Source organism: Rhineura floridana, chromosome 1 (assembly GCF_030035675.1).
Source record: "Rhineura floridana isolate rRhiFlo1 chromosome 1, rRhiFlo1.hap2, whole genome shotgun sequence".
NCBI lineage: Eukaryota > Metazoa > Chordata > Lepidosauria > Squamata > Rhineuridae > Rhineura > Rhineura floridana.
The window spans coordinates 95,111,556-95,132,576 of NC_084480.1; the positions used below are offsets into that span (position 1 = coordinate 95,111,556).

At 42.2% G+C, this 21,021-nt stretch overlaps 1 protein-coding gene across 2 annotated transcripts in view; it reads left to right on the plus strand.

Annotated features, from left to right (window-relative positions):
* Positions 1 to 8,364: 8,364 nt before the first annotated feature.
* Positions 8,365 to 21,021, plus strand: part of LOC133384715 (fructose-1,6-bisphosphatase isozyme 2) — a 29,863-nt gene continuing 17,206 nt past the window's right edge. Inside the window, exons 1-4 of one of the 2 annotated variants that reach the window (XM_061626534.1) lie at positions 8,365 to 8,657; positions 15,186 to 15,348; positions 15,864 to 15,956; positions 18,538 to 18,678. In XM_061626534.1, the coding sequence (XP_061482518.1) occupies positions 8,485 to 8,657; positions 15,186 to 15,348; positions 15,864 to 15,956; positions 18,538 to 18,678 (570 nt within the window). In that variant the 5' untranslated portion in view covers positions 8,365 to 8,484. The remainder of the gene's footprint in view (positions 8,658 to 15,185; positions 15,349 to 15,863; positions 15,957 to 18,537; positions 18,679 to 21,021) is intronic. The other variant, XM_061626533.1, reaches the window with a different exon arrangement.

Consider the following 21,021-nt stretch of genomic DNA (forward strand, 5'->3'; position numbering starts at 1 on the left):
GGTAGAAAAGATGGCAGTCCTAGGCAAAATCTCTGCCTATTTGTGCTGGATCTAAGGGTACATGAAATGGATGAAATGCACTTAGGCAACAATGTTCTCTATAAGTACCAGCTTGATTTCTTTACCCTTGCTGATTAGATTAACATTGGCTGTGATACTTCTTGGCATAACTCCTTTAGGTTCTCAGCTTTCTTTCACCCTGTCCCAAATAGCTTCTGAAGTTCAGTGCTTCCCGTATACCTTGCCTTGGAAAATTTAAGGTTGCAACGTTATGAGTTTAGGATTTGAAACTGGGTGAGACTTGTATCTAGTTTGGCCTCAAGATACATGAATAGGTCAATAGCACTTGTACTATACCACAGAATGTCCTAATAGCAGGCAAGGGGATTGGTGCTTTGGAAAGACAGGGCTAACTCTTCCCCCCTACGCTTTTTTCCTGATTAAAATGTTTCTATTTGCCCTACATAAGGAGGGATCCCTCTCCCTGAGCACTGCAGTACTGATTTGAATGACACCCCCCCCCCGCTAGTGTAAAACTTGTTCGGCAGTCAGAAAACTAGCACAGCAGGGAGTGAGCTGGAATAAAATCTTTGCCCTGATGTGCTAGCTTTTTAAAAAATTCTTGCAGGAAACTTGGTACATGGGACAACAGTAAAAAAAAGGCACCCCCTGCCTGCAACTTGAAATGGTACAGTCCACTGTACTGCTCAGGAATCTCCCACCTCATTCTGGATACACCAAACCTGGGAATTCTGGGAAAAGGCTGTCTACCTGAAACATGAGGCTGCATCAAAACTAATTTAGTTAATTGTTGCATTTCCAGTTTTGATAGCTGGCATCATTTTAAGGAACAAAATATTCTGCTCCACTAAGCAGTGACCACTTTCTAGCCACATTCCGTTTTTGTTTACTGATTTTTTAAAATGACATTCAAATGTAACATCAGATGTCAATAATAGAGAAGTAAGCTGAATTATTTCTATGGCGAACTCTTTTCCCACTCTTCTTTGGACACGCCATGAATGAAGCAATGTTTTTTCTGTACGCTATTAATTAATCGAGCTAGCACTCTTGTGCAGATTCATTGATCAAGCCTGCATTTGCTTATGTGCGTATTCCTTGCTTTTCCTCCAAGACCTCTAGTGGGCATACAAAGTTCACTCTCCCCAGCCTCCATTTTATCCTTATAACAACTGTGGGTAGTCAGTTAGGCTGCTAGATAGTAACTGGCCAAAGGTCATCCAGTGAACCTTGTGGCTGAGTGGAGGTTCTAAACTGGGTCTCTCTGCAGTCCTAATCCAGCACTCTAACCCAGAGAAAGGAAGCTATGGCCCCCAGATGCTGTTGGACTAGAACTAGATTGGTTGCTCTAATCCTGCCAGTAGCATATGCTTGTCTCAGAGATTAAGCCATGCATGTCTAAGTACACATGGGCATTACATTGAAACTGTGAGTGGCTCATTAAATCAGATTTGGTTCCTTTGGTCGCTCTGATCCTGCCAGTAGCATATGCTTGTCTCAAAGGACTAGAACTTCCATCGTCCCTGTCCATTGGCCATGTATGCTAGCTAGGACTGATGAGTGCTAGAGCAACAACAATTGGCAGCAGGTTCCCCATTCCTGCTCTAACCACTACACCACATTGGCTCTCTAAGCATAAACATGTCTGCTAGTATAAAATGTGTGGAAGGGAGAATAACACAACCTGAGTTTCCAGCCTACACTGCAATGCACCCTGAAGCACACTTATTATGAAATAAGTCCCTTTGGACACAGTAGAACTTATTTCTGAGTAAACTTGAATAGAATTGCGAAATAGAAAACCCACAGAGTGCAACTGTAACATTCTCTTCTTGTGAATGTAACACTTGGCCCAAGTGCACTACCGATGGCTATGTCTCTGTTATTGTTCCTAACACGTAATTCCAGTTTGAGGCTCCTCTATGAATGCAACCCCATGGCTTTTATCATCGAGAAGGCTGGAGGTATTGCTACAACAGGCAAGGAGGCAGTCTTGGACATAGTGCCTGAAAACATTCACCAGCACATGCCTATTGTCTTGGGGTCTCCAGACGATGTGCAGGAATACATAGCCCTGGTCAAGAAGCATTCAGCTAAATGAGGAGGAGGCTGCTGCTGCAATTGGAATGCCTTTCAACTGGACCAAAGACCATAACTGTGCAATACTGTGAAGCAAATTTACAAAATGCAAAAGCCATAATTTCATAAGGCATAAAAAGTAAACTCAGGGCTATCTTTACTGTGCCATTAAAAGTAAATCTAAGAGAAATTATTTGTAACTTGGCACATTCCTCTTAAAGAAGTCTTGCAATTTACAGGGCAGATCAGAGGACTATCAAGGTAATGTGAAAGGTATATTATAGTCCACTGTGAATTTGGTCTTTTTCTCAACTGCAGTATTTGGTTTGAGATGAGTTAATCTAGAATAGGGGTAGGGAGAAACTGTTAAGGCCTGTTTGCTGAATTTCAGCTGTCATTCGCCACAGTGTAGTGGGCATCTCAAGCTGCTGCAGAGCAGAGGATTGTACTGCTACAGCTATAGTGGTATCCCATGCTTAGGCAACTGTGGTAGAGCAACTTGGCTCTGTACCACTCACCATTTTAATTGCCCCAAATACTGGCTCAGTTTGCATGTAATGCTAAGCCAAACTATGGTTTAGCGTGACCATGTGGGTTTCTGGACAAGAGATTATGGCTGCTTGCTTCTCCTCTTGTGGTGGAGCTGCACTGCTGTGAGCTAAGCCTGGTTTGGTTTAGCATATCATCTGAGCACAGGCTTGTTGTTTGTGTCACTCCAGACAAACCATGAGCTGTAACAAGGTTTGTTACATCAGGAGGAGCAAAGCAGCCACAATCTCCTCTCTGAGAGTCCACATACTCATACATTCTCACTAAGCCATGGTTTGGCTTGGTGCCATGTGTGAATTGGGTCACTGTGTGTTTCCTCTTGCTGTTCACATTACTGGTATTTGGTAGCCACTAGCTCTTTTGGTTATGCAAAATGAGAGAGGGGTACCTTACTCCACTGTTTTCTTACCCTCTCAAAACCACTTGTATTACATGTCTGTACCATGAGGAGAGGGAACAGGCTGCACCAATACGTAGGATTGCAGCAAAATGCTATCTCTACTAATTGAATATTTACCAAATTATCCGGAAAGTGTCCATATAAATACATATGACTTTAAAGCAGCAGTAGCCAACGCAAGGTAATAAGATAACTGATAAGAGGTTAGAGGACAAAACATAAAAGAGCCAAGAGAAATATTACTCCTAGTTTGGCAATTGGAATTTAGTGGTAGATCCCAGATGAAAACATTGATAGATCTGCTTGAACAATATTTGGGCCACAGTTATCATTCAGTTTCATTTCTGTATTAGTCAAAGGCCACAACAGAATATAGAACACAATATAAAATGCCAGTCATTTAAATGATCACAGTAAGTAAAAAGATGAGTGAACCAATTTAGTTTTCATTGCAGCAGTTCACAACTTGAGACTCAACAAAAGCAGCATGAGATTTAGATAAATATGTTAGAATGGTGAATACATTTTTTGATATTTAGACTTTGTTCAGACCTCTGTGCCTGCACAATAACATCAAGGTTCCTCTTGCATTGGGATTTATTTAATGTGCACATTGGTAACTGAAAACTACAGCAAACTGCGTATGTGTCGGTTACAAGATTGTCTCAGTTTAACCAAAAGACAGCAAGCACTAGATGTGGGGTAAAGCGTGGGGTAGAGACCACAGAACAATAATAGAGCTGGAGAAATCTGTACAAGCCACACAGAAGGCATGACACATCATCATACATTTTATAATTTTCCCCTTGCTTTTTGTAGCCACCATCAGAAGAGAGGAAAACATGTAAGAAACTGGTAGATGGGATTTATATCCTCAAATAAATTTTCAAAACAAATCATAGAGAGCAGCATTTACCACACTGTTTACTGTCCTACCAAGTAACTACAGAACTTTGGCATTTGGTGAAAGGTCACTGTCTCTAATTACAGATGGTGTCAATAACACAGACTACTTGCATATTGCATTCACTAGGAAGAAAGTGTCATCTTATGGGAGCTGCTTTAGCCCATTGGGTAATGGAAATAACAAAATAATCACTCAGGGTTCTCAGAGAATTGCTTTCTCATGGTACTTAAGATGCTACTTAACATGGTATAGTATAGCTGTGATGGGGAACACTGCACAGGGAGGGATCCCCCAAATCCTTTCATTTTCTTCCTGTGCAGAACCAGCATAGATGTGGAAAACCCAGGTTTAAAACCACACTTGGCATGTGGTAGCTATCTATGAGCCTAACCTCCCTCATCAACATGTTGATTTGGCAGTAAAGAGCTACTCTGTGCTCAGTGAATGATAAAAAATGACAATTGGCCTTCTATGAGATGGGGAACTTTTGGTGCATGCAGTGGTGAAAACCTGTGCTCTTGTAATAGTGGCCATTTTTGTAGAAGGGTAATGGGAATAATATATACAATGCATGTGCCAAGCCTGAAGATTGTGGCATATCAGCTCCACCCTAGAGAGGGACCCCCTAGCCCCATGTGCACTGAAACATACACTACTTCCTGATGTCCACCATCCTCTGGGGCTTTTCCATTTCTGCAGTACAGCAATGCCATACTTGCATCCATTCATGTGTGTATGTAGAAAACATGGGAGTCCCTCTGTTAACTCCTCTGTTTAACTCTGTTAAATTAGAAGCATTTGGCCAGTGGTAAATGAGACTTCATGTGTGACTAGACATAAAGACAGCACTGGTGTATGTTCTCAAACCCCAATCAAATCCTCTTTTCTGGCTGAGAAAAGGATTGTGGAAATCCAACTACGTTAAACAGTTTTAATTCACCTTAATATATTTTATATAGCTTTTTCACAAAGTAATTGGAAGGTTCTAGATAGAAAGTGGAGTTTATCCTTCCACCCTTTTTTTGGTCAGATTTAGGTGTTTGAAACATTAGGTTTTTCCAAGAGTTGGTCTAGCCAAGGGGTGTGGAATCTTTGGTCTGGGAGTCAAATGTGGCCCTCCAGGCCTCTCTCTCTGCTCAGCTCTTACCCACTTCCCGGGCAGGCACACCTCCTGTCAAAGCCATACCTCTTACTGGCCCTGCTCCATGTCCTCCTTGAGTGATTTTGACTAGCTGGAATGTGATACTGAACTGTGATAATGCCTTTTGCTGGCTTGGATGAAGGACGCAGTAATGCTGGTAGGAGAAACCTCTGGCTTTTGTGCAGCTGGAATGTAGCCTCCTATACATGGTTAGAGTCATATGCATTACTCTGCCCACTTTTGCCTCTGGACTCACCCACCACTGGCATGTGGTCCCTGAAAGGTTGCGCATGAGGGAATGTGGCCTTAATTCTAAACAAGCCTACCCAGCCCTGGTTGAATGTTATTATTCCTTATCAGTTTAGATCTGTAGTTAAAGTCAATAAGATTCCAAACTTCAATACTATCCTCTGAATTTCAAGGAACAAGTTGTTTATTGATACTGCTAAACACTGAATCGACATGAGAGCCACATACTCTCATTTTAGGCTAGTGGCCTTCATAGAGTGAGATTCTCTGCAAAGGTAAAAAGGCGGTCAGGAGGAATGCCACAAAAAATCCTCAGTAGATCTGCAGCTTCTCATGATAGGCTGCACCAAAGCATCACTAAAATTTTGATAGACACAATGGTGCAAACACAAGATAAGGCTGCAGTCCTTAACACATTGTATTTAATAATTCCGTAGCTTTCAGTGGGACTCCTTTGGAGTAAACTCCTTGAGGATTGCAGGCTTTGGTTGCATGTTGAACTGTAAATCTAAGCCATAATAACCTGATATGGTTGCAAAATATTCTAGTCAAGCCTTTCTGCTGTGTTTCCATAGTAAACATACAAGTGTCTTAAATACCATTCCTTTTATGGATACTTAATATTTAGCTTTGCCAACCACTGAACCAAGCTACAATCAAGCTTCTAAAAACTTTATGGGGCACTTTGCAAGCCTTTCACTATCTGGTACCAGCTCACTAAATTTGGAAGATGATAATTACCACGGGTGACAAAAGTAATGGAATTAGTCAATTTATGGAATTGAAGTTCCACCGAATTGCAGTGAACTGAAAAAGGGGACTCAAGTTCATTACATCATTTCTGTCCTTCTATAATAATGCTTTTAAAAAAAGGTGCTTCAGTGTCTCAGCAGGGTGAAAGAAACCATAATAAAAGCAAAAAAAGAGCATTCCTAGATCTACAAATCAGCAGAAACTCCTTAGGTACTTTTGGACATCGCTTAATCAGAACAGGTGGAACTTTCCTCTTGCTGGGCTAAATTAAAAATGGCATTGGGCCAGTTTCAAGATTCTGGGAAAGCTCTCTATTCACCATTTGATAAATATGGGGCAGCTGCTGAAGTAGCCCTAGGAAGCCAGTCTGGATCTGCTGAGAATCAATCAGTAACTGCTCCATATTCATCAAGGGACAAATATTTTCACATATCGTGAATGTAGCCCATTTAATGAGCATGTGGTTTCTTTGGGGCAGTTATAACTCCACCAAGAGATCATGTGTTCTAGACACCTGTTTATAGGTGTCTGTGTATCTTCCCAACTTTAGGTGCCACTGTGGGATTGGCTCTGACCTCACATGGCTTCCTTCTACCTCATTGCCTCTCTTATACTGCAGCTGCAGACTCCATTCTCATGGTCTTGCTTCAATTTTGTAATGAACATTGCCGCACTGGGCTCCTACTGAGAGGAAGGGCGGGATATAAATCTAATAAATAATATAAACATTCTACACATTTTCATAGCCAATTAAAGCAAAATGCATGCAACATGTTTTGTTTTATTTATTCATTTAACCACAGCTACCTTTCATGTGCCTGATGTCATATCATGACAGGTGCGAGGAAGCTGGAAAAAATAAAAAAGGAATTAAAACAACAGCTGTAATTCATTTGTAGCTGTGACTTGAATTTGGTGCTGCATTTTTCTGTTAGCCTGTTCCCTGCTTTCAGATATGGTTTGAAAATATTTTTATTAAGGCAGGTGCTTATTGCATCATTTTATTTGTCTTTTATGTTCGATGCCACTATTTTTAGGTGTTGATCATATTGGTCATTAAAAAAATTTTTTTTTAAAATGTTTCTGCTACTATTTATGTCAGGGGTGGTGAAATGGTTAACCACTTTGACAGATAGGTGGGGCTGCCCAGCTGTCAATCACCTGATATCATAAGAGTCTTCCTTTGCAGACCTGGCTTGAATTCAGTGCCTTCAGCTGCGGCTTGAAGTTTCAATCACCTGACATCATATGATGTCAGGTGATTGACAGATAGGTGGCCCCCTCCCGCCTGTCAAAGTGGCCCATGGAGAGTTAGCCACATCTAGATCCAGTCTCTGGCCAGATCCAATTCCTCACTCCTGCCATAAATAATAAATAATATCAGGGCAATTAATAACAGAGGACCAGTATGATGTGTTGCAAACATCAGATTCTAACCCACATTCTGACATCCGCCTTTTGTACCATTTGCAGCTTCCAAACTGTCTTTAAAGACACTCCCATATAAAAATCATTGCAGTAGTCCAATCTCCTTACAGGATGTAGCTAAGGCATGAATAACTACAGGCCAGGCCTGTTTTCTCTAGGAAAGGCACCAGGTCATCCAGGCAGCTGGAAAACCAGTCAAACCAAGTGACAAACATGTAATTGCCCATGGTCTTATTGGTAATAAATGCCACTTGGGCTCTGTGGATAGATTATCCTTGTTCACATCAGAAGGAAATGTTTCGAGGAATTTGATTCTAATTTTTACAAAACTCATCTGGTAAATGAGATTTTTTGAATGGAGGAGAGTTTTGCCTGTAAACCGACAGCACTTGGGGGACAATTGCCTCTCTAATTATAGAAGGAGAAGAGTAGTTTTATTTTAGTGGTTTATCACTTGACCAAAAACAACAACATCCATCTCTAAGCGGTTACATAAAACGGTATAAAATATTCATTAAAAATAACAAAAACACACTTTAAAAGCAGAAGACATAATAAAATTATCAAAAATCCAGATGAAATCAACGGTTTTAAAAAAAAAGATTGATAAAACCAACAGTTTTAAAAATAAATGTACATTATAAAATTACATATCTGGGAAAGCTTGCCTAAACAAAAACAGTTTTTTGCAGGCATTGAAAGCAAGACAATGAAGGCAATTGCTTAAAATTAATAGGCTCTCTTGCAGGCAGGAAGAACCAGAGGAGTTATACTAAACATCTATCTATTCCAAGCATTTAAGTCACATGGGCTGAGGAACCTTTTACTAAACCTTGTCCAGCGTGCAAGCCAACAGCGTCTCCTAAAATAAAACTGCCACTGAACAGCAGCAGCGCTGAGAGTGGAAAGGAACTACTGCATTCTAGTTACAAAAACAGACCTTTTTTGCCAGGCAAAATGTCGGACAGAAGCCCCTTTGAAACAGACATGTTAACCCTTAACCGATATGTCATGGAGAAGGGACGACGGGTTAAAGGAGCTACAGGAGAACTGACCCAGCTGTTGAACTCTATGCTCACTGCCATAAAGGCCATCTCTTCAGCAGTCCGAAAGGCGGGCCTGGCTCATATGTGAGTTGCACAGAATGGGAGAGGGAAAGTTTTTTTTAAAAAAAATAAAATTTGGGATGGGGGCATTGGGAAATCATATTTTATAACACAGCATGGAGGTTTTAAACTAAATGACTTAGCCAGAATTGCAGTTTGGGAATTCCATGTGGCTGGAAGAAAAGGCTAGTATTGCAGCCAAAATGTATAGAAGGCTAGTATTGCAGCGAAAATGTTAAAGTATAGAAACTTCTCAATCAAATGGCCAGTGATACTAGTTTGGCCAAAGTCTTGAATTGTAGCTAACTACTGTAATAATGGGGATGGTGACATCTATATTTATTATTTGAACAATACTGTTTAAATCTGAAACAGGAATAGATTGCTTTTTTGTGTGTGCCACCTCTATTGCTATAAAGGTCAAACAAGATGGTCCATGTAAAAGGTCAAGCAGTTAATTTGGCTTCTGATGTAACAGAAGATGCATTCAGAAGAAGTGTTCAGAACTGCATAGTCTGAAGTGAATTGAGCTGCACTGTCTTCATCAATGACCAAGCTGTCCTGTGGAACCTTTTCAGAATACTCATAATTTAACATTAAAATGAGTGACTCCTTTCTTCATCTCATGTAATAATAAAAAATAAAAAGTTACAGTTGTCTGCAATAGTAAAAATGTCCCCCCAAAATCTAACTGGCACAATACATACTGAGAATAGTTTACAAAAAGTGCAATTCAGTGGATGTTTTTTCAAAAGCCTATTCCATTATGTTCAGTGGGGCTTTCTTCAGAGAGTGCATAGGATGACACCCTCAGGCTGCAATCCTAAGCACAATTACTGAGCGATGGCAACCAATGGAGTACCCTCCACATGTTGCTAGACTACAACTCCCATCATCCCGGACCATTGGCCATACTGGCTTGGGCTGATGGGAATTGGAGGGCACCCGGTTGGCTACTCCTCTATTGGACAGTAAGTCCCATTGAACTCAGTGGTACTTACTTCTGAGCATGCCCATGCAAGTGGTCAGTCTGGTCACGCACTAACTAAGGGGCCCAGGGTTCAGAAGGGCCCCACATTGACCCGACTTGCTGACCGTGTAGTCAGCACAGTGATGGTGTGCAGGTTTGCTTCATTTAGAAGCTAAAGTTCACCTCCTATCCATGGTGACCAGCTGGCTGGCTGCCATCTGCCTCCACCTCCCTGCCTCACCCTGGCTCCAAGAAAGGGCCAAGGGTGTCCTTCTTAGAGACAGGCATTCTGGCCAAGATGTCCTGGAAATTGTGGTTTGTCAAGGGGGCTAGAAAACTTTTTAAAAACTTGCATTCTCGCATCTCCTTGCCCAGAATGATGTGCTCTAAAGCACCCTGCTTTGGCCCTTTCTCAGGGCACAGAGGCTGGAGGAGGTGGAGAAGCTGTCAATGCTGCTGCCGCTATTGCAATGGCAAAGTATACATTTTTTTAAAGTAGGTAATGGTAGGGAGGAGAGGAGGAGGAATGGGGGAAAGCAGGGGAAATGGGAAGACTGTGGCACTACTGCTGCAAAGAGTATAATGGATGGGGGGGACATCAGAGGCATGGGGATCCATTGGCTGGACCATGCCAAGGGCCCTCTGAAGGTTTGTTCCTAGCCCTCCTTCTGAGTAAACATGGTTAGGATTGTACTACTGGAAACTATTCCTCTTATAATTAGTATTTGTGATTTCTTTCCCTGACCCAGTAATTAGGATGTTCCTTCTGGTTACTGATTAGAAGAGTTCTAGTTAAAAATATGACAATGTTAAATGTTAGGTAGCAGCATACCAATAGTTATCAGACAGTGCACTCTGATTATTTGTTTTGGTCGGCTCTTGCATTAGGGTAGAAAAATAAAGGGAAACAGAATCTTTGTTACACAATAATTTAACTGTTTCTCCCTTTTGTTCTGTCAGAATTGTATAAGGATGCTTCTGCACTAGGCATTTAGTATAGAATTACCATCCTTCATTCACACCAGGGCATTGACATGACATGACATTGTCATCCATTCATTGTCATCCTGTATTTTCCCCTGTGATGTTTCTGTCTTTTCTCAGACTGCAGAATATGTGTGTGTAGAGTAGGGTTGCCAGGTTCATGGCCTGAGACTGATCCTGTATCTTTAGGAGAAGAGAAAGTCAGCCAAGTGCAGGTGTTCTTGCAACATTGTAATGAGAAAAACCACAAGGTGGAATTCTCCCTTCCCCCTGCACACCTTTTAAAGATACAGAAGACTTCTTGGTTGCCAGGCCTAGCATCCAAGAGGTCTTCTGTATCTTTAAAAGTTGCGCAGAGGGAAGGGAGAATTCCACCTTGTGGTTTTTCTCATTACAGTGTTGCAAGAACACCTGCACTTGGCTGACTTTCTCTTCTCCTAAAGATACAGGATCAGTCTCAGGCCATGAACCAGGCAACCCTGGTGTGGAGAGAGAAGCAGAATTTAAAAAGCTAACCCAACACAGCCACATACATTCAGTTGAATGTATGCATAAACTATATTCACTAATATGCAAAAAATACCTTGCAGTTTAAGAACATACCTATAGCCAACAGATATTTCTATCAAACTTGGAGATGCAGTCGTGATTGCAGGTGTTGCCACCACTCACTATATGCTCAGAGGCACAGGTTACCAAATTCTTCCAAGCTACACAGCAAGTGGATTGGACTGTGAAAGACCAACCCAAATGGTGTTTGCATTTTGACAAATTTGTAGGGTAGTACAATATCTCAGAGAGGAAGTCAGGTCTCCTGCTCTCCTGGTGCATTCACTATAGCTGCCCAATTCCCCTGCTTTTAAAAGTTTGATAGAAATATCTGTTGGCTATAGGTATGTTCTTAAACCTCAAGTTTTTTTGCCTATTAGTGAATTTCTCTGCTTTTTAATCTGGGAGGAAAGAAATGGGATCCTGTGCAAGTTTGCTGAGAATGGATTGATAATTTGCATGCTTATTGAGTTCAATGGGATTACTCTCCTGCAATCATACTTAGGATAGGTGAAACTGACCACAGGGGATGGGGAGAGGAGGAGGAGGAGGGAGGGCAGAGGAGAGGAGGGGGATGGGAGCAGGCAGGAGAGGGAGGGGAGAAGGATGGGTTTGATCATTTGCATACTTATTGAGTTCAGTGGGATTTACTCCTGTGCAATCATGCTTAGCATATGTAAAACTGACCATGGAGGGCGAGGAGGAGAAGAGGGAGGGAGGGCTGAATTGGGCAAGGGAGGAGGAAGAAGGAAGAGGGGAGGAGGAAGGGAGAGGAGAGGAGAGGAGAGGGGGAAGAGGGGAAAGGCAGGTCTGATCATTTGCATGCTTATTGAGTTCAATGGGATTTACTCCTCCGCAATCATGGTTAGGATAGGTAAAACTGACCATGGGGGAAGAGGAGGGGGAGGGGAGAGGAGAGGGGAGAGGGGAGTGAAGAGGGGAAAGGAGGGGATTGGAAGGGGAGAGGGGAGGGGCAAAGGAAGGAGTAGAGAAGGGGCAAAAGGGAGGGGAGGGGAGGAGGGGGAGGGGAGGAGAGGGAGGGGAGGGAGGGAGGAGGAGGGGAGGGCTGGTTTGATCATTTGCATGCTTTTTAAGTTCAATGGGATTTACTCCTGTGCAATCATGCTTAGGATAGGTGAACCTGACCTGGGGGAGGGGCAGGGGGAAGAGGGAGGGGAGGAGGAGGAGGCCAGGAAGAGGAGGGGGAGGGAGCTAGGGAGGAGATTGGGTGGGTTGGCACTGGGCAGAGGGAAAGCCCCTTTCCAAAAGGAAAACATTGTGAATAGTATCATGGCTTTTCAGCGTTGTCCCACCTTCTTATTCTACAGCAGGCACATATAGTCTCCCACCCAAATTTAAACCAAAGCTGTCACTGGCCACATCCACACTAGACCTTTATTTCACTTTGGACAGTTATGGCTTCCCCCAAAGAATCCTGGGAAGTGTAGTTAGTGAAGGGTGCTGAGAGTTGCTAGGAGATGCTCTTTTCCCCTCACAGAGCTTCAGTCAGAGTGGCTGACTATTAACGGTCTAAAGTGAAATAAAGGTCTGATGTGGGTATGGCCCCCGATTAATGAAGTCAAGCAGCTGTGAATTTGGCTTTTAGAACACTGACAGTTGGTTCTTACTGAGCATGCCAGGCCTTATCATTGACTTTAATGTTAAATTTATTAAATTAATTAAAAATTAGCTAGGGATTTTTTTAACTTTTAAACTGCAGAAGATGAAGGTCAGAGTATGGGGTAAGGTCAGTAATATGATTACAGGTACTCTGTGAATATAGCTGATTTTTAATTAATTTCAACAGATTATGAGAACACTGACAGAAAAAAGTCCAACCAGGGTTTGTATTTTCTCTCTTTTTACACTTTGAACTCTCAATTCTCTCTGTTTTGTGTATCGCCATGAAAACTTAGAGGGCTGTTAAGTGAGCGTTTCTGAGTTCAGGACTATAAGTTTTGTAAGGTTTTGTTTTGAAATGAGCTTATGGGAAGCAGCAGAATGGCATGGGGGGAAATGTCAATTTAACATTGCGGAATACAAAATATTCATGTTGGCTATAGTATACAGCCACTCTCATGGCTGTATAATGTCATAAAGCCTACATATTTAGGAATTTCTCCATGTGATTGAGAATCCTTACTTTCCCAAGGTTTCCACATGTTCAAAAGAGTTGTAGAGTTGTATGCCCCTAAGCTCTAGGTAGACGTTCCAGTGAACTGCTCATGTACAATCCCACTTACCCTTGAACACATTTATCATAATGCTTGCCCACTCCTTGCCTCTAAAAGATTGTGAACCTTTGCAGATGCAGTCAGTATTGTTTGCTTGTTTTTAGACATCTGTATACTGCCCTTTGTCAATTGATCCCAGGACTAGGTTATAATGTATTGTATTGAATAATTAATTTTAATAATAAAATACAGTAGTAATGTATACATAACAAACCATTAAATAAATATTTAAAACAACAGAGTAAATGTAAGGTGGTGTCTAGTGATATGAAGTAGGTTGCTCTTGTGAGGATATACATTGAACACAAATCCATCATGCTGATGAACTATTGTTGTGGTAGTATGTTTTTTCCTCCATGCTTTTCTTTTTCAATTTCCTGAACAGAGGTTTATCTTTCTCTTCTGAAGTCTTTTTATTTATTAAGGCTGCATTTTCTATGCTCATTTACACACAAACTATTATTTGCATGACTAGAGTCTGAGGTCTAGTTCATTGAATCTATGGTGATGCATCAGTTTTCAAGTTAGGTAAGAATACTCAGCAGAAATCAAATAAACAGGGCTTATCTGTGAGTGCCTAGGATTTGTCTGCAAGCCCATAGTTATGCTTTCTTCAAGGATATAAATAGGAATATTTTGTCAGTAATAGTTGATTTATATGATAATATTTCCATACAACCATAACATGATGATTGTCATTCTCTCCTATATATTTATTACTTATGTAAGGCATTTATATACAGCTTTTCAGGCAGATTGATGGGTGCAGTCATCCAGGGTTGTGGCGCATTGTAGACCCCTTACTTTTTGGGGAGCAGGGTCCCAGCCAGGTTCCCATGTATGTACCAGTCAGCATGAAAAGGGAGCATGTTAGCCACTGAGGAGAGTCCTTTTGTGCTGATTGGAGCCAATTGGAGTGAAAGGAGGTGAGTCAGCCACTTAGAAGACTCTTTTCAGTAACTAACACAGCCTCCCCTTTCATGCTGATTGGCTCCTAAGGACATCTGTTGTAGTGGAGTATGGACTTGTGACATGACAGGGACTATCATGAAGAGACCCTGCACTTCTGAGTTTGCCACTACACTGCTGAGCAGGCCTCACAAAGTGGTTTACATTACAACATATATAAACACAGGATAAATCCATATAAAGATTTAAAATCAGAAATCAATTCACTAACTATAGCTGAAAGATATTGTTTCAATTGTCTGCAGAAGCCTGGTGAATTTTTCAGCAGGCATCAACAGAAGGCAGCTGCTGAATCTCTATTGGCAGAGCATTCCACAGGACTGGGCCGATGATAGTAAAGGCTTGAATTCTTCTTGCTGTCAGATGAGCCTCGCCAACTTGGGGGATGACCAATGATGTTCTGGCAGATGATCTCAGTGATCGACCTGGGATATAAGGGTTCAGGCAGACCCTAAGGTGCCCTAGACCTAAGTTGTTCACTAATACAGCTTGGCTCAGCAGTGGATGGGCAGCTAGTGGTGCAAATGCAGATGGTTGGTTAGGAGTCTAATTACCAGGATATTGTGAGAGTTATCATCAGGCTGTCAAGCAAAAGAAAAATATGGCACGTGGTATAATTGGGATCCAGTTGAGTCCCATCAGCAGATGAGTTCCAACAAGGATTTTCATTGGCATATATCACTAGTAAACGGTTTGGGAACTCTTTAAAGGAACAATTCTGAACACTTACATGGGTGATAGTTTGAATCTTGAAAGCCAAAAAAGAAAGTAAGGAAATAATTTAAACTATATTCTTAAAGTATACTGTTTTGCTATTCCCTCACAATAAAGTGTCCTTTCTTATAGGTTTGGAATAGCAGGCACTATGAATGTGACTGGGGATGAACAGAAGAAGCTTGATGTTTTATCTAATTCGCTGGTTATTAACATGCTACAGTCCTCCTACAGCACATGTGTCTTAGTCTCAGAGGAGAATAAAGAAGCTATCATCACTCCAAAAGAAAAGAGGGTCTGTATATATTCAGATTGATTGGAAAGAGGGACTAGTCTCTAATTTAGCAGCAGATGGCGCAATTGTATCATTGAAGAAAAAGAAGTTATTCACAAGGCTACCTGAAAGAAGACAGCTAAACGTACTGTGCATACCAGAAGGGAGAGACAGAATTAATAAATGAAAACAGAGTAATGAAAGCTGAGTGTGATTATTAAACGGAACCTTGAAGGAATAGATAAGTACATGGAATCTTGGGAATTGTAGTTTTGTGTGGGTGGTTTGCTGCCCCTCAGAGAATTATAATCCATAGGGCTCCGGGGCCATGAAAGTCACAACAGTGTGTTTTAGTGTAATATACATAAATGGTTTCAGTGAAATGCACTGATACATATAGTTCTCCTGCCAGATTTGTCAGATGTTTAAAATTTAAAAACTTTTTTCATAGCCTTTTAAATTTAAAAATATTTCCTGCCAAACGATGAATGAGGATTCAGCCTAGTAACATATTGTTTTTGTTTCTCTTTTTTCAGGGTAAATATGTGGTATGCTTTGATCCACTCGATGGCTCTTCAAATATAGACTGTTTAGCCTCTATAGGAACTATATTTGCTGTCTACAAGAAGGTAAACTGAAACATGGAACAAAATGGGGGTTGGCGAACCAGTTAACAATGTGACTTCTCAAGAAAGAACAAATAATTCCTTAGTACTGTCTCCTGACTTCCTATTTCACTTTCATGTAGAGGTTTCTAAGAATAACAGGTGCTTTAGTATGTAGCCCACAGGGGACAGCTTTATGGCAGATCAAACTGTTTGCCCATGTGGCCCAGCTGCCCAGTAACATAACTTCTGATGGGCAGCAGTTCTCCAGTGTCTCAGGCAAAGGTCTTTCCAATCACCACTTCCTGACTGTGTGAACCAGGTCTTTAAATGACAACAACATGGAACAGTTCTTTTTAGAGAGAGCACGTAGCAAGCCAAGTGAGATAGTAAACCAAAATCCATTCCTATATTATGGGCCTAAAGATTCATTTTGTTTTCTCGCTGCTGTAGGGAAGGGGAATTATTCTCCCACTAGCTGCCATACACCAGAATAATTTCAGACTTCCACCAGGTGTCTTTGTGTGTCTTCATTACTTTACAAGGCACCCTACAAATTTAGCTTATTTAACATGACATTAATATAAAATTAAACCGTGCACAGTCTTTGACGGATAATAACATTACCATCAATTGGCAGAATTTCATCTCAAACCCTAACTCTTATAAACAATTGTATTATAGCCTAGCCTACCTGAGCAAGTATTTGTCAGAGGACTGTTATACATTACGGCCACTAAATATAGGCCACTTGAAATCATTCCACATGGCAGCTGATACCATGTGGAACAATTAGGACAATTTTCTCCAAGCCACTACAAATATTTATTTTGGAGTGTTTTCATTGGTATGGAAAAAATGCTCCCAATGTGAGATAAAAACTGTGAGCCTGTGTGGTTAGAATATCAAACAAATTTTGTGCTATGTGTGTATACTAAAAACATAGCAATTCAGTTTCAGTATGGTAGCTGAGCTGCAGCCAAGAGGGCTGATTATTTCTGCAAGCTTCCTTCTACTTGTCATCTTAAACCCTGCTTGCTATTTTTTTACTGAGCACAAAATTCTTAACTGGCCATTAGGGGCACAAAATAAAATGAATAAATGTATAAGTAGAGACCCCCAGTTGAAGACGGCACAGTCCTGTGCATGTCAACTCAGAAGTAAGGGGAAAAAATCTACATGTCAGAGTCTGCATTTTAAAAGTACAGTAAATATTGTGCTTATTTGTACCCATTTTATGGGTATAAAAAGTTTTGCTTGCTTGCTTTCAAATGCCACACATATATATGCTTGCTGACTCCATATGCATTTTGAAAATTACCCATCATGAGATCCACCTAGAACGTGAATCTGTTATTGACTGAATAGCCAAAGGTACTTTCTTCAAGAGTTCCAGAGCAAGCAACAAATCTTTAATTCATGTAAAATGCGTTCAATGGTCTTAGCACTGAGAACATCAGTATTTAGGAAAGTTTGACTCAGGAAATATTATTAGGTTTGTGTGAAGGTTCTGGAAATATTTTAATGTGCCACTCCTAGAAATGATTACTAGTTAATGCACTACAGCTTAATTCATATACATTTTCTGAGATGAAAAAAGATCACAAGGTGACTATGCAAGAAAATAGGCTTGTGAAAGGGTCTGCGTGGCACAATTGCAAATGTTCTAAAAATGCTAGAACTATTACCAATATTCAAGAATTTGAACAAAAATTTAGATTCTAACATGTATGGAAGTATTTGCAAAGGCATTTTATCACGATGATGACTTTTCCATCTTAAAAATAATTGTGTGAATTGATTTCAAGTAATAATCACAAAGTAGTACTTCATCAGATGAATCCTACTTATGGTACTGGCCGCCAACTAGCTAGCAGGCTAGCTGCCAGGTTATCAAGGTGTTGGTACTGCTGTAAAAAGCCCTATACAGTTTGGGACCAAGATACCTAAGAGATCATCTCACCACTTATAAACCCAACTGATCACTGCAGATACTGTCTCATCAGGAGGTCCATTCCATATGACGTAGGACTCAGACTTTTTAGTATGGTGGCACCTATTCTTTGGAATTCCCTCCCCTTACTTATCAGACAGGCACCGTCTCTGTTGTCTTTTCAGCACCTACTGAAGTCCTTTCTTTTTCAATAGACATTTTCAGTGGAGATTTTTATCCCAGTGCATATTTGTATTATGTCCATATTTTATCCCAGCCTGTAATGAAATTGTTTTTATATGATGTTTTTATTGTTAAATCACTTTGGGATGCTTCATGGGAAGTGATTAATAACATAAACAAACAAATAAATAAATAACATTATTTTATAGAATTATAAACATAGACAATTTACTGCCATTTTTAACTGGAACTATTGCTGATGTGCCCCTCCTGGGTCATGGTTCCTATTTGTAATTTGCTATGCTAATAAATTATAGCTAAAGATCCTCTTACAAAAATGCCTATAGGCTCTATTTCAATTTATCAGGTGTACATACAAACTTTATGCAAGGGTCTATTGCAACACATGTTCCATAACTGAGATAAATTCCTATTGGCATTTGTAGTTTATTTCTTTCCTTCTCAGTATTTCAATAACTTTCTCCTTAGACATCAGAAGATGAGCCTTCTGAGAAAGATGCCTTACAGCCTGGACGCAACCTTGTCGCAGCTGGCTATGCCTTGTACGGCAGTGCAACACTGGTAGCTCTTTCCACAGGACAAGGAGTAGACTGCTTCATGCTGGATCCGGTACTGCACAAATGCTAATTGCTAATACCATCTTCTCTTGCCTTTTCATATTCATATGAAATGCACTCCCCTTTCAGTATTTCTTTTGGGGGGCACTGCAAACTGGGAAAGTGCTTACAGCGTAGTTCCATTCCTGGCACCCATTCTGAGGGACTGCATTGCTTCTTGCCCTCACTCTGAATTGGTTTGGTGACATCATTGGTGGGTGCTCAGACCCACACCTCCGGTGGCTGCTGGCACTCTCCATTGCTGGTTCTCACGGTGGCTGGGTGGGGGGATAACGGGATATTTTGGCACTTTAGGTGGTCCTGTCTGGAAGTGGGGGGACTTTACTTGAGTCCCGGCGGGAGGGAGGCATGTGCTTGGCAGAGAAGGTTCTTGTGGGGAGGGCGGATGGCCACATTATCGAGAGGCTAGGCGGCAGATGCTGGAGGGGTACGAGGCGCAGGCCATGCCAGCTTAGGGGAACAAGGGATAGATGCATAATATCCATCCCCTGTTCCGGGCCTGCGCACCACCAGAAGACAACTGGGAGATGTACGACTCTACCCAATCTTCGACAGCTGTTGTGTAACGCCAGGTCTGTGGTGCAAAAAACATCGCTCATCCATGACATGATCATGGATGAGCATGCAGACCTGGTGTGCATTACGGAGACCTGGCTGGATGCAGCGGCAGCGCCTGTGCTTGAGGCCATGTGTCCAGCGGGTTTCCAATATGCACAGCAGCCAAGGATTGGTAGGCGGGGAGGGGGAGTGGCAGTCATTTATCGGGAGTCCTTGAGTTTTGCCAGACTCCCTCTCCACAAGACCAAGTTTGTTGACTGCATGTACTGGAGGTTGGGCCCTAAGGGCAGTTTAGGGATTCTTCTTGTGTACCGCCCACCCCGCTACACAAATGACTCCCTGACCGAGGTGCTCGAGGTCGTCTTGAGCGTGCGGGTTCTCTCCCCTGACCTCTTAGTCTTGGGGGATTTTAACCTGCATGCCGAGGCTGCTCTCATAGGAGCTCCTCGGGATTTCATGGAAACCATGACTTCCTGGGAACTGCACCTTTGTAATATTGGACCCACCCATGTAGCCGGTCATGCTCTCGACCTTGTGTTTGTCTCGGGAGGGGAAGGAAGTGCTCTGAAAATGGGGGCTGTTTCTTTGAACCCCATGTCATGGTCAGATAACTATCTGGTGAACATGGACTTCTCACTGCCACATACCCTCCGCAGGGGTAAGGGACCCATTAAGATGGTCTGCCCCAGATGCCTGATGGAGCCAAAAGGATTCCTGAATGCGCTGGGAGATGTGGAGCCGTCAGAAAGTTGCCCAGTCGAAACCGTGGTGATGGAGTGGAATAGGGAGATCACCAGGGCAATAGACTGGGTGGCTCCAAAACGTCCTCTCCCACTGAATAGAACTCAGATTGCACCCTGGTATACACCACGCTTACGGGGCCTGAGGCAGGAGGTGAGACGACTAGAGCGCCGGTGGCGGAAATCTTGTTCTGACGGAGATCGGACACTTGTTAGAGCAGCAATAGCTGCCTATCAAGTGGCAAAGAAGGCAACGAAGAGAGAATTCTTTGCTATCTCCATTGCGTCTGCAGAGTGTTGTCCCAGGAGGTTGTTCCAAGTGATCCGAAGCCTGGTCGGTCCGGTTGCACAGGAACCCTTGGAACATTCTAAAGCCTCCTGTGACAAATTTGCCAAGCACTTTGCTGATAAAATCGAGCGCCTGAAGAGCATGATTCCGTACTCCGTGAACACAGGTAGTGGGCCAGAGCTGGCCAATTGCATTCCGGTCCAGTGGGATCGGTTTCAGCCCCTTCCCTCTGAGGAAGTGGACAAGGTGCTCTCTAATGTGAGGCCAACCACGTGCTTGCTTGACCCTTGCCCTACATGGCTCATTGTGAGCTGTAAAGAGAAATTGAGTGAAGGGATCAAGGCAGTGGTGAATGCTTCCTTGGAAGAGGGTGCAATGCCATTAGCCCTCAAGGAGGCAATAATAAAGCCCATTCTGAAAAAGTCCTCCTTGGATCCCCAAGAGTTGAACAACTTTCGCCCAATTTCCAATTTACCATTCTTGGGCAAGGTGATCGAGCGGGTGGTGGCTACTCAGTTACAGACACACTTGGATGAAGCGGATTATTGGGATCCATTCCAGTCGGGCTTCAGGACTGGACATGGAACTGAAACAGCCTTGGTCGCTCTGGTGGGTGATTTGAGGAGGGCGTTGGACAGAGGTGAACACACATTCCTCGTCCTCCTGGACCTCTCAGCGGCTTTTGATACCGTTGACCACGGTATCCTCCTGGATCGCCTGAGGGGAATGGGAATAGGAGGCACTGTTT